Source organism: Mobula birostris, chromosome 4 (genome assembly GCF_030028105.1).
Source record: "Mobula birostris isolate sMobBir1 chromosome 4, sMobBir1.hap1, whole genome shotgun sequence".
In the NCBI taxonomy this organism is placed as follows: Eukaryota; Metazoa; Chordata; class Chondrichthyes; order Myliobatiformes; family Myliobatidae; genus Mobula; species Mobula birostris.
Genome location: NC_092373.1, coordinates 20,702,223 through 20,715,431, shown reverse-complemented (window position 1 = coordinate 20,715,431; position 13,209 = coordinate 20,702,223). Strand labels below are relative to the sequence as shown.

Here is a 13,209-nt window from a genome sequence, read left to right as displayed (position 1 = left end):
TGATTTAATAGTTTTTACTGTTTTGATGTATCTCGCAGACTGCCATTGTACTGATGAAGTGATCCAGCATTTTGTGTGTGTCACCTACCTGGGTACAACCACTCTTAGTTGCCACCTAATTCTTCTGCTTTTAAACATTGATATATATTTATTAACAATGGGTGTTCCATTATTTTTTAACTAGCCCACGTTAAGGGCTTGAATGACTGCATGAACAGAATCTGTGTTGAAGGCTGTTTTAATTGCTGTGTGGACTTATTTTGGCACTAGGTTTGAGATGGATGATTTTCACCTCACTCTCCCCTACTATAAGATGTCGGGCAAGTCATTGAGTGAACTAATCAGCAGGATGCTTGTCTGGGAAAATGAACCTCAGAAGTTTGGAAAAGGATTTATGTACTACTTGAAGCACTTAGTCTATGAGGAAATTGAAGAGCCGCTCAGTGCAGTAAGCAGTTTTAATTTTAGACTTGGATGCAATCTGACTTTATTCAGAATATTCCATTCGGTGCTGCCTAGTGTTGCCTGGCTATTGGTCTGAGTTGATCCACCAACAGACTGATGTGGGAAGGAAATAATGCAAATGTTGGTGTTACAGGCAGATTTGTAGATGGTCAAACTTAGAAACACATTGTAAAACAATTTTAGCCACCCAAGTGGAAAGTATCTGTATGTCCTCTCCTCACAAACTCCTTCAATTCAACCACCAGCTCTGCTGCTCCACAATAAATCAGTTAATATCAGTAATTCTGGAGGAACTCGGCATGTCAGGTAACATCCATGGAGAAGAATAAACAATTGCTACTTCGGGTCGAGACCATTTATTTATTTAAGAAATAATTTCCGTGTCTCAGAGTCCCGGTTTAATTTGATGTGACATTTCAGATTTGCTTTTCCTTTAATACTTTGCATCCACTTTGGATTAGATCTAATCTCTGCTGCCTCTCTTCCTACCTGTCACAACCTCGCTTTGACCCCTCCTGGATCTGAGCGATAGAGATTTCATGCCAGACACTTACACTACCTGTGATGCAGTTGTATATGGCACTCTTCTGGTTACATCAAAGATGAAAGCAGTACATTTGGAAGGTGCTATATGACACACAACCTTCATTCCTACTCTTCAGTCCTGTAATACCTCATGATTAACTCTGTGTCTTGTTCCTTCCATATCTCTTCCTCAACTGAAATATCCTAACTTTTGCTCCAAAGTTCACGCTCTGACATTCCCATCTGAATTTTAGCATTATTTTTCTGCCTTGTTAAACCAAATATTGTTTTCACACTACTCTTGTCCAGCTGTGCCTCTGTTTAAAAATCCTCGCCCTCTTTTTTTCACCCACAAGACCAAGGAGCAGAATTAGGCCATTCAGATCATCGGTGCTACTCCACCATTCCATCAAACCCATTTTCCTGCTGCCTTCTTGTAACCTTTGACACCCTTACTAATCAAGAACCTATCAACCTCAGCTTTAAATGTACCCAGTGACCTGGCCTCCACAGCTGTCCTTGGCAATGAATTCCACAGATTCACTAATGATTTGTAACTGCAAAACATAAAAACTAACCAAAAGAAAAACAGGTAATTTGTATATGTTTAGTTTAGTTTAGTTTAGTTTTTACTTTAAGCGAGGCATGCATGTATGACGTGGTGGCGTGATGACGTATGCCATTCACTTTTACATATAACCCTTAATGGATTATTTAACCGAACGAGAATATGTACAGTGTTGTGCTGCCATGCCACCCCATCTATCTTCTGTGTGGCTTGATGTCCTATTTGTTTATTAGCTTCCTTTTTGTATGTACCAGGGCTTTCTAACTGCCTGTCTCTCAGCATAGTTCAACTTCCTTCTTAAAAATGTTCAGTTAACTGGAGTACAAAGATCTTGAGAAAAAAGGAGAATCTCAAATTCGATGTAAATGGGGACTTCCAGTGACTGGCTGAAGTATTTTGGTGAAGTGTTTTTGGAAAAAACAGTACCTTATTTTTAATTCTTTAGGAAACGGCAAACCAAGTGTTGCAGGTATTCAAGTTGTCAGAACCAACCCAAATTCCCCACGCCGTGTGCAGCCCGTGCATGAGAAACGTGTGCCTGAGGACGGCATGGGACCATCTGGAAAGGCTGGCCTCCATCAGCCCGTCACCCCTGGTGACGCTGACCAAAGCATTGGTGGCGTTAAGAATTGAAGACCAGCAGAAATACCAGATGGCCATGAGGCGATACACAGAGGTAATGTGCAAGGCAAAATGTGCCCAGTCCATCCAGAAGGAAAAGCTGGACGTATGAGGAGCATTTGATGTCTCGGGGTATCAGAGTTCAGAAGGATGAGGAAAGAACCTCATTGAAGCCTATTGGATACTGAATGGCCTTCATAGAGTGGACATAGTGAGAATGTTTTGAACAGAAAGAGAGTCTAGGATCCAAGGGCACAGCTTCAGAATAAAGGGACATCCCTTTAAAATATAAATAAACATATATTGTCATTCATTTATTTATTTATTTATTTATTCCCCCCCCCCCCCTCCCCCTGTATATTTATTGTATTCAATTGCTGCTGCGAAGTTAAAAAATTTCACGACACATGCTGGTGATAATAATTCTGATTCTGATTTGGAAAACTGAAATGCTGAGGTATTTCTTCAGCCAGATAGTGATGAATCTGTGGAGTTTGTTGCCACAGAGGGCTGTAGATGCTGACCCACTGGGTGTATTGATAGGTTCTTGATTGAATAAGGGGGTTAAGGGTTATGGGGAGAAGCCAAGGGAATAGAGTTGGGAAAAATCAGATGATTGAATGGTGGTGCAGACTTGAGGGGCCAAAGGGCCTAATTCTGCTCCAATATCTTATAGTCATGTGGTCTCAAACTCTTTGTTATCATGGTACATCAGTCACTGATTTAATGGAGGAGTAGTACCACCCATCTTTTAAAGATAAAGATTAGTTTACCATGTACTTTGAAATGCATCATTTGTGTTAATATCCAACACAGTTTCATCTTGCTTATGGTACCAAAATAGCATGCTCACAACTTACTAACCCATACGTCTTCGGAATGTGGGGGAAACCGGAGCACCTGGAGGAAACCTCCAGGGTTATGGGGGGAACATATAAATCCCTGACTGTGGTGGAAATTGAACACTGATTGTAGGCGTTGTAAAGCATTATGCTAACTGCTATGCTTCCAGCCATCTTTGTGCATACGAAACTTCCATAAGTATTAATAAATAGATAATCTGAAATGTCTTCTGGGGAATAGATATTGGTTAGGGCACTAAAGATGACTGAACCCATTTTTTAAATGTTATCAACTAATCTTTTAGTTACATCCGAGAAGGCGGTTTTGGTTTCAGCTGAAGGTTCGGTGTCAAACCTGGTGATGTGTTTCCCTTGCTTTGGAAAGAAGTAAACTTTAACATGTTCTGGATATACAGATGTTGTCTGGGATGGCAATAAGTACATACTGTGAACTTACCATTCATTCAGAAACCTGGTTGGCACTGCTTCAAACTGGGAAAGGCTAGTAAAATCCAGTGACAACAGATTGCCTGATGTTTTGATTCTGTTAAACACTTGGGAGTTTGAAGAAAAATCGAGGTCTGCCTAGTTGGCTTTCTGCCTTCCTGGATCCCTTATCTCCTGAGTCAGAAGGTCATGGATCCAAGCCTCATTTTGCATTGGTGCAATACTGTACTGTTGAAAGTCCCTCTGACTGGATGTTAACCGAGGCCTAGTCGATTCAGGAGTTCCCCATCAGAAATCAAGGTCAATATTTGCCCCTGCATCACCATTGCCAGAACACATACTGTGACCATTACCTGCAAGGGTCAGTGAACATCAGTTCAATTAACTATCTGCTTGTTCTCAGAGTCAAAGTTGAGTTTGTAGTCTACACACTACATGTGTGCACAGGCACAGTGAAACTTATGCTTGTAGCAGCATCACAGGGATAGAGCATTAGAGATACAACATTCAGAAGAGAAACAAAAATAATTCTTACAGATGTAACACAAATAAAACAAACAAGTTCCATTGTAGTGCAGAGTAGTTGTAGTACTGCTATACTGAGGTAGTGATTAGGGTTGTGCAGGTTGTTTCAAGAACCAAACAGTTGTAGGAAGTAACTGCTCTGGAACTTGGTAGTGTAGGAGTTCAGAATCAGATTTAATATCACCGGTGTATGTCATTAAACTTGTTAGCTTTTCTGCAGCAGTAAAATGAAATACATTATAAATAAATATAGAGAAAAAAACCTGAGTTACATGTCTATTAAATTAATTTAAAGTAAGTAGTGTAAAATAACATAAATTTTAAAAAAAGTGGTGAGGTAGTGTTCATGGATTCAATGTCCATTTGGAAATCAGAAGGCAGAGGGGAACAGACTGTTCCTGAATCGTGAGTGAGTGCCTTCAGGCTTCTGTACCCCCCTCCTGAAGGTAACCCATGAGGAGGTCATGTCTTGGGTAGTGGGGATCTGTAATGAATGACACCACCTTCTGATCCACCACTCTTTGAAGATGTCTTGGATGCTACGGAGGCTGATACCTATGATACAGCTGACTAATTTTACAAGTTTCTGCAACTTATTTTGATCTTGTGCAGTAGAAACCCCCCTCCTCCATATCGGATGGTGATGCAGACAGTGAGAATGCTCTCCATGGTACATTTGTAGAAGTTTTTGGCTGTTTTAGTTGACAAACCATATCTCCTCAAACTCCTTTTGAGGCTTCTGTACCTCCTGTGCAATGTGAACAAAAGGTAGGGTCTTTGACTGAAGTTACCTTCCTGAGGCAGAGGGGCTCGGTTTGTGGTTTTTGTAAATGAGTTATTTCATTGACTGAAAGCACTTTGCAACAAATAAGTTTATGAAAGATACTATATTAATGCAAGTCTTTCAATATAATAAATCAGGAGAGGGAGGGAGAGTAGGGCAGGGGGTAAAACCCGCATTGGGCCCGAAGACAAACCTTTGGCCACAACTGCTTTGCATCTTATCTTTTACAATCTAGGGTTATATTCCCTTTTCACAATGTTGATTTGGTTTAAATCTTCTCACCTTTGTTGACATTCGATACCTTCTATCTCTTTTACTCAGGGCTGAAATGAAAGAAGGGGAGGAATTTAATGTATTGAGGTCAATTCAAAGCAAATTCATTTTCTTGATGCTGCCTGCATTACAGTCAAATCCAAAGTGATCAATAGATTTTTAGATGTTAAGTGATTTGCAGATTGTAGGGTTAGTGTGGGGAAGACTGCTTTGAGTGGAAAATTGGCCATCATCTCAAAGTGGGAAAGCAGGGATAAGGGAGTGAATGGCCCTACTCCTGACTTTATTTATTGTGCTGCAGTTAGAAGTTAAGGTTGAAAACATCTGTGAGGGATGTTAGTTGAAACGCCCTGGTTACTGACAGTTCCGTTGAACGTATGCTTGCTTTTGGCAGATGAGGTTGATTAATGGGTTTGTGGACGAACCAAATCTCCTGCGGTATCATGGCGTTGTGGCAACTGAACTGTCCCACGAGCTGGAGAAGACCCAACCGGGCCTCCTGGTGGTTGCATTTGTAGCTCTACTGAGAAGTAACAAAGTCACCCTTGAGGAGGCTGAACTATTCTTCAAGGTTTGCTTGCATTTTTTAAAAAATATGTGATAATTATTTGTGGTATCTTGTGTTTGCCAGCAGCAAAGGATTTAGATTAGTGATGCTGGCATTTACTTTACTAGTTAATTTTAACATGATTCTTAGAACCATACAGCAGAAAATCAGACCCTCAACCCACTGAATCATGTAGAATTGGTTTACTATTTTCATGTGTACTAAGATACAGTGAAAAGATTTTCTTGTCTTTACAGATCAAATCATTACACAGCATGGTGAGGTAGAACAAGGTAAAATGATAATGCAGAATAAAGTGTAACAGCTACAGGGAAAGCACAGCGCAGGTAAACAATAACGTGCAAGACCGTAGTGAGGTTGATTGAGCTTTTATTGTACTAGGGAACCATTCAATAGTCATATAACAACCATTTACACATCTCATTCCCTTTTCCCACGTTCCCAACAATCTCCCCTGGACTCCCACTCACCTCGAGACCGGGGGCAATCTACCAACCTGCATATTTGTGGGATGAAACCTAAGCGTTTGAAGGAAACCCATAAGGTTACAGAGGGAACCTCCTCACATACAGCACCAGAGGTTGGGACTACCTGACTTACTGGAGCTATGAGGCAGGAGCCCTAAAAACTGTGACACTCTGATACCCAAATACAGGATAAACACATATGGAAGATGTCTGTTCTAATTCACAATGAGTGGAATCAGTTTATCTTCAGGAAGGATGACAAACATGAGTAACTTTTGCTTGTATATTAGAAAAAGTAATTGCACCCCGCACTATTGGTTACCTGTATCCCAATGAACTTGAGGTCTCTCTTCTGTAGCCATCCTGTGAGCAAGGTGAGCTGTAAACCTTTGATGATGCATCCTGAGGCCTTCAGCAGGTTGTGCTTGTTCTTAGAGTCATAGAGTTATAGAACACTACAGCACTGAAACAGACTCTTTGGCCCATCTTGTCTGTTCTGAACTGTTGAACTGCTTAGACCCATCAGCTTGCAGCCAGGCTATACCCCTCCATACCCCTCCCATCCAAGCTCTCTTAAATATTTAAATCAACCATGCATCCACCACTTGTGCTGGCAGCTCATCCCACGCTCTCACTGTCCTCTGAGTGAAGACATTCCCCCTCATGTCCCTTAAACATTTCACTTTTCATCCTTAACCCATGACTTCTAGTTCTAGTCTCACCCGACTTCAGTGTAAAACACAAAAAAAAATCTGCAGGTGCTGGAAATCCAAAGCAACACACATAAAATGCTGGAGGAACTCAGCAGGCCAGGCAGCATCTATGGAGAAGAGTAAACAGTCAACATATTGGGCATGGATCCTTTATCATACAGTCCCAAAACATCAACTGTTTACTCTTTTCCATAGCATTTTGTGTGTGTTGCTCAGAGGAAAAAACCTGCTTGCTATACCCTCATAATTTTGTACCTCCCCTCAATCTTCTACATTCTAGGGAATACAGTCCTAACCTATTCAGACTTACCCTATAACTCATGTCCTCAGGTCCAGGCAACATCCTAGTAAATTTTCTTTGCACTCTTTCAATCTCGTTTACATCTTTCCTGTAGGTAGGTGACCAAAATTGCATACGATTAGGCATCACCAATGTCTTATACGATTTCAACATAACATCCCAACTCTTGTACTCAGTACATTTATTTATGAAGGCCAATGTGATAAAAGCTTTCTTTACAGTCCTAACTACCTGTGATGCCACTTTCAAGGAATTATGGATCTGTATTCCCAGATCCTTGTGTTCTACTGCATTCCTCAGTATCCTATCACTACCTATGTGAGACCTACCCTGGTTGCCTTCCCAAACCGCAGTACCTCACACTTGCCTGCATTAAATTCCATCTGCCATTTTTCAGCCCATTTCACAGCAGGTCCAGATCCCACTGCAAGCTTTGATAGTCTACCCAGTTGTCCATCACATCCACAGTCTTGGTGTCATCAGCAAACTTGCTGAACCAGTTAACCACATTATCATCCAGATCATTGATATAAATGACAAACAACAAAGGACCCATCATCAACCATTCCAGCACACCACTAGTCAGAGAGAACCATCTACTCTCACCCTCTGGCTTCTCCCACTAAGCCAATGTCTAATCCAATTTCCTACCTCATCTTGAATGCCAAGTGACTGAACCTTCTTGATAAACTCCCATGCGGGACCTAGTCAAAGGCCTTGCCAAAGTCCATGTAGACAACATCCACTGTCTTGCCTTCATCACCTTCCCAGCTAACTTCCTCAAAACTCTAAGACATGACTTACCATGCACAAAGGCATGTTGACTATTCCTAATCAGTCCCTGTCTATGCAAATAGTTATATATCCGCTCCCTTAGAATACCTTCCAATAACTCTTCCCCCAACTGATGTCAGGCTCTCAGGCCTATAATTTCCTCGCTTATTCGTAGAGCCTTTCTTCAACAATGGAAAACATAAGCTATTCTCCGATCTTCAGGCACCTCACCCCTGGCTAAAGATGTTTAAATATCTCTGCTAGGGCCCCTGCAGTTTCTGAACTAGCCTCCCACAGGGTCCAAGGGAACATATTGTCAGGGCCTGGTGATTTATCCACCTTAATTTGCCTCAAGGCAGCAAGAATCTGTTCCTCTGTAATCTGTATAGGGTCCATGACCTCACCGCTACATTGCCTCACATCTATAAACTCTGTGTATGTTTTCTAAGTTCACTGTTTAAATATCTGATTAAAATCAATTGAAATTAATACAAATTTTAAGTATTAAGTTAATAAGGTTAATTTTTGAAACCACTGAACTCAGTTAAAGAAAATGAAATAAAGAAAACCTGACTAAATGTTACCTTTTAATGAAAGTCAAGAATCTTATTCACATGAATCAGTTCATTTCTGGTTGCCTCATTATAGGAAGGATGTGGAAATTTTAGAGAAGGTGCAGAGGCGATTTACCAGGAAATTTACTTAACCTCTCTGGATTCGCGAAAATGTGTTCGGGGGCGGGGTTGAGTGAGCTGGATAGGTATCTGAATAGTGGGGTTATGGATGGCTGTGGTCCAGGTGCAAGTCAATGGGACAAGGCAGTTTAAATGGTTCAGCATGGACTAGATGGGCTGAAGGGCACGTTTCTGTGCTATCCTTTTCTATGACTCTTAAGCTCAGGCTGTTTTCTTTGCAGCAAAGGAGGATGAGAGGTGATTTGATAGAGGTCTGTAAGAGGTATAGATCGAGTGCCCTTTTTCCCCACAGTGCGTTGGCTAAGGTGATTGGGGCAAAGTATGGGGAGATGTCAGAGGCAGGATTTTTACACAGGGTGGTAATTGCATGGGGTGGTGGTAAAGGCAGATACATTAGGGGTATTTAAGAGACTCGTGCATAGGCACATGGATGAAAGAAATATGCAGGGCTATGTGGGAGGGAGATGTTAGATTGACCTTAACACCGATCTTGGAGTAGGTTAAAAAGTTGGTACAACATCAGCTGGCCTTAATTATGATGTATATAATATGTTCTTTAAAGTCACTCAAGGCAGAAGCAAGCTCTTTGGCCCACCTTGTCCGTGCTGACTAGCAAATTCCCATTTATACTTGTGCCATTTACCAGCACTCAGTCTGTGATCTTTACGTCTTGGCAATTCAAAAGCTCATATGGGTACTTTTCTAATATGTGTGCCTCTGCCTCCACCACCTTCTCAAGAAGTACAGTATGCTCCAGATTGCAATCGCCCTTTGGGTGGAAAAAAATCTTTCATTTCTTCAGATTTCCTTTTAATCCTCTTGCTTCCCACTTTAAACATATGCCCTCCAATTTGAGATCAATCCACTGTGGAAAATTTTCTCACCATCTGTGTCCTTCATAGTTCAGGTTGTATCAGATCTCTCACCGACAAAGACAAAGATTAGCTTTATTTGTCCATGTATGTTGAACCATACAGTAAAATGTGTCATTTGTGTCGACAACCAACGTAATTTGAGGATGCACTCAAGGAAGCAATATCTAGCTAATTCATCTCCACAATCCCTTCAGTGTATTCATCTCCTTTTTTGAGGGAGTATAGCACATAGAAATGTTGTGTCAGTCATAATCCTTTAGCTTGGCGGGAGAGTAGCTACCCTACAATAAGCAAGCAATCATAAAACTCTACAGCAGTGCAGGAGCATGGCTTATCATACCTCTGCCAGCCAGTTGATAGTCATCTGATGAATCATACTCACTTGCTTTGTTAGGCTATGCCTTTGTAAAGTTTCTCTTTTTTCAGAAGTACATTTTGAAGGACAGTTGGACAGGTATATGGAATCAGACTCAGGTTTAATATCACAGACATATATCGTAAAACTTGTCTTTGCATTAGCAGTACATTGCAATACATAATAGAGAAAAAAACTGAATATATATGTTATATTATATGTTAAATTAAATAAGTAGTACAAAAATAGGAAATAAAAGTAGTGAGGTAGTGTTCATGGATTCAAAGTCCATTCAGAAATTGGATGACAGAGGGGAAGAAACTGTTCCTGAGTCACTGAGTGTGTGCCTTCAGGCTTCTGTATCTCCTTCCTAATGGTAGCAGTGAGAACAAGGCATGACCTGGGTGATGATTCTTAATGATGGACGCTACCTTTTTGATGCATCGCTTCTTGAAGATGTCCTGGATACTGCGAAGGCTAGTGCCCATGATGGAGCTGACTAAGTGTAGCTTTAAAACTGTAGATGTTTTCTGGTCCATATGTGGGCAAATGGACCATCTGGGCTGCAGTGCCAGTTTTTGAGCAGTGTGATTCTATGAATCGATGACTCTCTGCAGTATCAGGTTCACCTTTAAAAGATATTGTTGACTGTCCTATGACACCCCCACAGACTTCACAATCCATGCAATAACAATTTCTGCATAGACAAAATCATCCCTTTCTTAGCTCCATCGTACGTTATACCTTTCCTTTGGTTGACGTTCTAATGTTAGAGGTCAATGCATACATCCATATTAAACCTTCTACCAGCTGCCACTGCTCCGGAGAGAAAATTCCCAATTCTCCTTGATTCCATTCCAGTGAATTGCCGAGTTCTCACCAAGGTCTTTCCATCCCCTCAGAAGTATGGCTCTTGATGTTGAGGTCTCAGCAATATCCTCATGGCTTTAAAGATGAAGATTAGTTTTAGTTGTCACGTGTGCATCGAAACATATAATGAAATGTGTCATTTGCATCAAATGGAGAAGAAGATGGCGGTGTGACGGCAGCGCACGTGGCCTCTCCGGTGAATGATATCTGTAATTTGTCAAGTAGTGGACCGTGCAGCATTCTGATTTGATTTGATGGAGACAGACATGAGAGTACGGAGGAACATCTGGAGAATCTTCTGAGATGCCCGCTTCGCTGCCGCTGCTACTGTGTGGTAACCGGAATCTCGGGAGTAGAAGGCCCCGAATCCTTGGCTTTGCTTGTTTCAGCAGCCGGGACGAGGTCGAAGGTGCTTGGCAGAGGATGGCACTCGGGAGGCTGTATCAGAGGGGCTGGTTGAAGGCTCGAAGTTTTCGGATGGACGGACTCAGTGTTGGCTGTGGTTGGCTGCTTCCAAGGCATTGGCAAGTTGACGGTGCCTGGAGGTTTATGGCAGGGATTTTCTCCCTCTTGCCACCTGCTATCGGGGACTCGGGAGTCGATTGACTCGGGGACTTTGAGACTTTTTTTTACTGTGCCCATGGTTTGTTCTTCATCAAATTATGGTATTGCTTTGCACTGTTGTAACTATATGTTATAATTATGTGGTCCTGTCAGTGTTAGTCTTTGGTTTGTCTCTGTTTTTCTGTGATATCACTCTGGAGAAACATTGTATCATTTCTTAATGCATGTATGCATTTCTAAATGACAATAAAAGAGGACTGAGTGTTCTCATAATCTAAAAATCAAATCAGCAAGAATTGTGACAAGTGTCACCAATCTTCCAGCACCAATATAGCATGCTCACAACTCACTGGCTTTAACTGTACTTTGGAATGTGGGAGGAAACCAGAAGATCCAAAAGAAACCTATGTGGTCACTGAGAGGATGTACAAACTTCTTCCAGACAGCAGCAGGATCCCCTATCCGCTATGCTTCGGTGCCACCCCTCACTGAAACATCTTACAAATAACAGCAGATAGGGTCTTTCTGTGCGAGAATTCATAGTTCAAGTTCAAAGTAAATTTATTATTGAGGTACATATGCAATATGTAACCTTATACAACCCTGGGATCAGTTCTCTGGCGATTAGGTACCAGCTCTGATATCACTGCCAACTGAAATGTTTGCTTTTCCATGGCCTTGGCTGTTTTGAAGGAATTGAGTAAACATACATGTAACTGCCAAAAGAAGTGAATGTTCCTTGTTTATTATTAACTAGGAAAGGTAATGATGCTGAATAAAGTTAGTGTTGTATAAGGGGCTATTTGGCCCATTGTGTTGATGCCAGCACTTTGAAAGCTCTCCAGGTAGTCCCACTCCTCATCCCTTTCCCTGCTTTTATTCTGCCTTTCTTTTATTTAATTTGATGGAAATTAGTGCAGTGAGAGTTGTAAAGCAGGTGGGCAGTTTGCAAACAAACCATGTCACCTTTTTATCCAATCAACCCCAACCCCTTTGTGCAAAGTATATCTGGCCATAAGCTACTTCCTCAGGGAGAGAGAAAGAAATTTATCATGTCCCCGTCAATTCTTACCAATTTTTATTAATACACCATCAAAACCACCTATCTGCATGTGTGACAACTGCACTGCACGTGACACAAGAAACTGCAGAGAGTTGTGGACGCAGCTCAGTACACAGTATCACGGAAACCAGCCTCCCCTCCATGGACTCTGTCTGTACTTTTAAGCCAACATACTCAAAGGCCCACGCCCACAGCAGTCACGCTCTCTTCTCCCCTCTTTCATTGGGCTTAAGTTGCAAAAGCCTGAAAGCATATGGCAACAGGCTCAAGGACAGCTTCTAGCCACCCCCCAAATGAAACTATTAAATGGTTCCCTCGTATGTACAATGAACCTTGATGGAATCGCCACTGCTCTACATACTGTTCTTGCACATCTGGAGAAGAAGGATGCTTATGTGAGAATGCTGTCCTTGGACTACAGTTCAGCATTCAACACTATACTTCCATCCAGGCTCGACAAGAAGCTCAGAGACCTCAGCCTTGACCCTGTCTTGTGCAGCTGGATCCTGGACGTCCTGTCAGATCGCCAGTAGGTGGTAAGAGTGGGCTCCCTCACCTCCACCCCTCTGACTCTCAATACAGGAGCTCCTCAGGGCTGTGTACCGAGTCCTCTACTTTACTCCCTGTATACCCATGACTGTGTCGCCACCCACAGCTCCAATCTGCTAATTAAATTTGCCAACGACACTACATTGATTGGCCTTATCTCAAACAATAACGAGGTGGCCTACAGGGAAGAAGTCATCTCCCTGACACAGTGGTGTCAAGAAAACAACCTCTCCCTCAATGTCACAAAAACAAAGGAGCTGGTTGTGGATTGCAGGATGAATGGAGATGGGCTAACCCCTATTGACATCAATGGATCTGGGGTTGAGAGGGTGAACAGCTTTAAGTTCCTCGGCATCCACATCACT

The 13,209-nt window shown here is 41.9% G+C and overlaps 1 protein-coding gene across 1 annotated transcript in view; it reads left to right on the top strand.

The window, feature by feature from the left end:
* The window catches only part of hps3 (HPS3 biogenesis of lysosomal organelles complex 2 subunit 1), a 74,760-nt gene that overhangs the window by 36,756 nt on the left and 24,795 nt on the right, over positions 1-13,209 (top strand). The window contains 3 exon segments of the mRNA XM_072254992.1: positions 271-448; positions 2,004-2,234; positions 5,445-5,621. Of these exon segments, the coding sequence (XP_072111093.1) occupies positions 271-448; positions 2,004-2,234; positions 5,445-5,621 (586 nt within the window).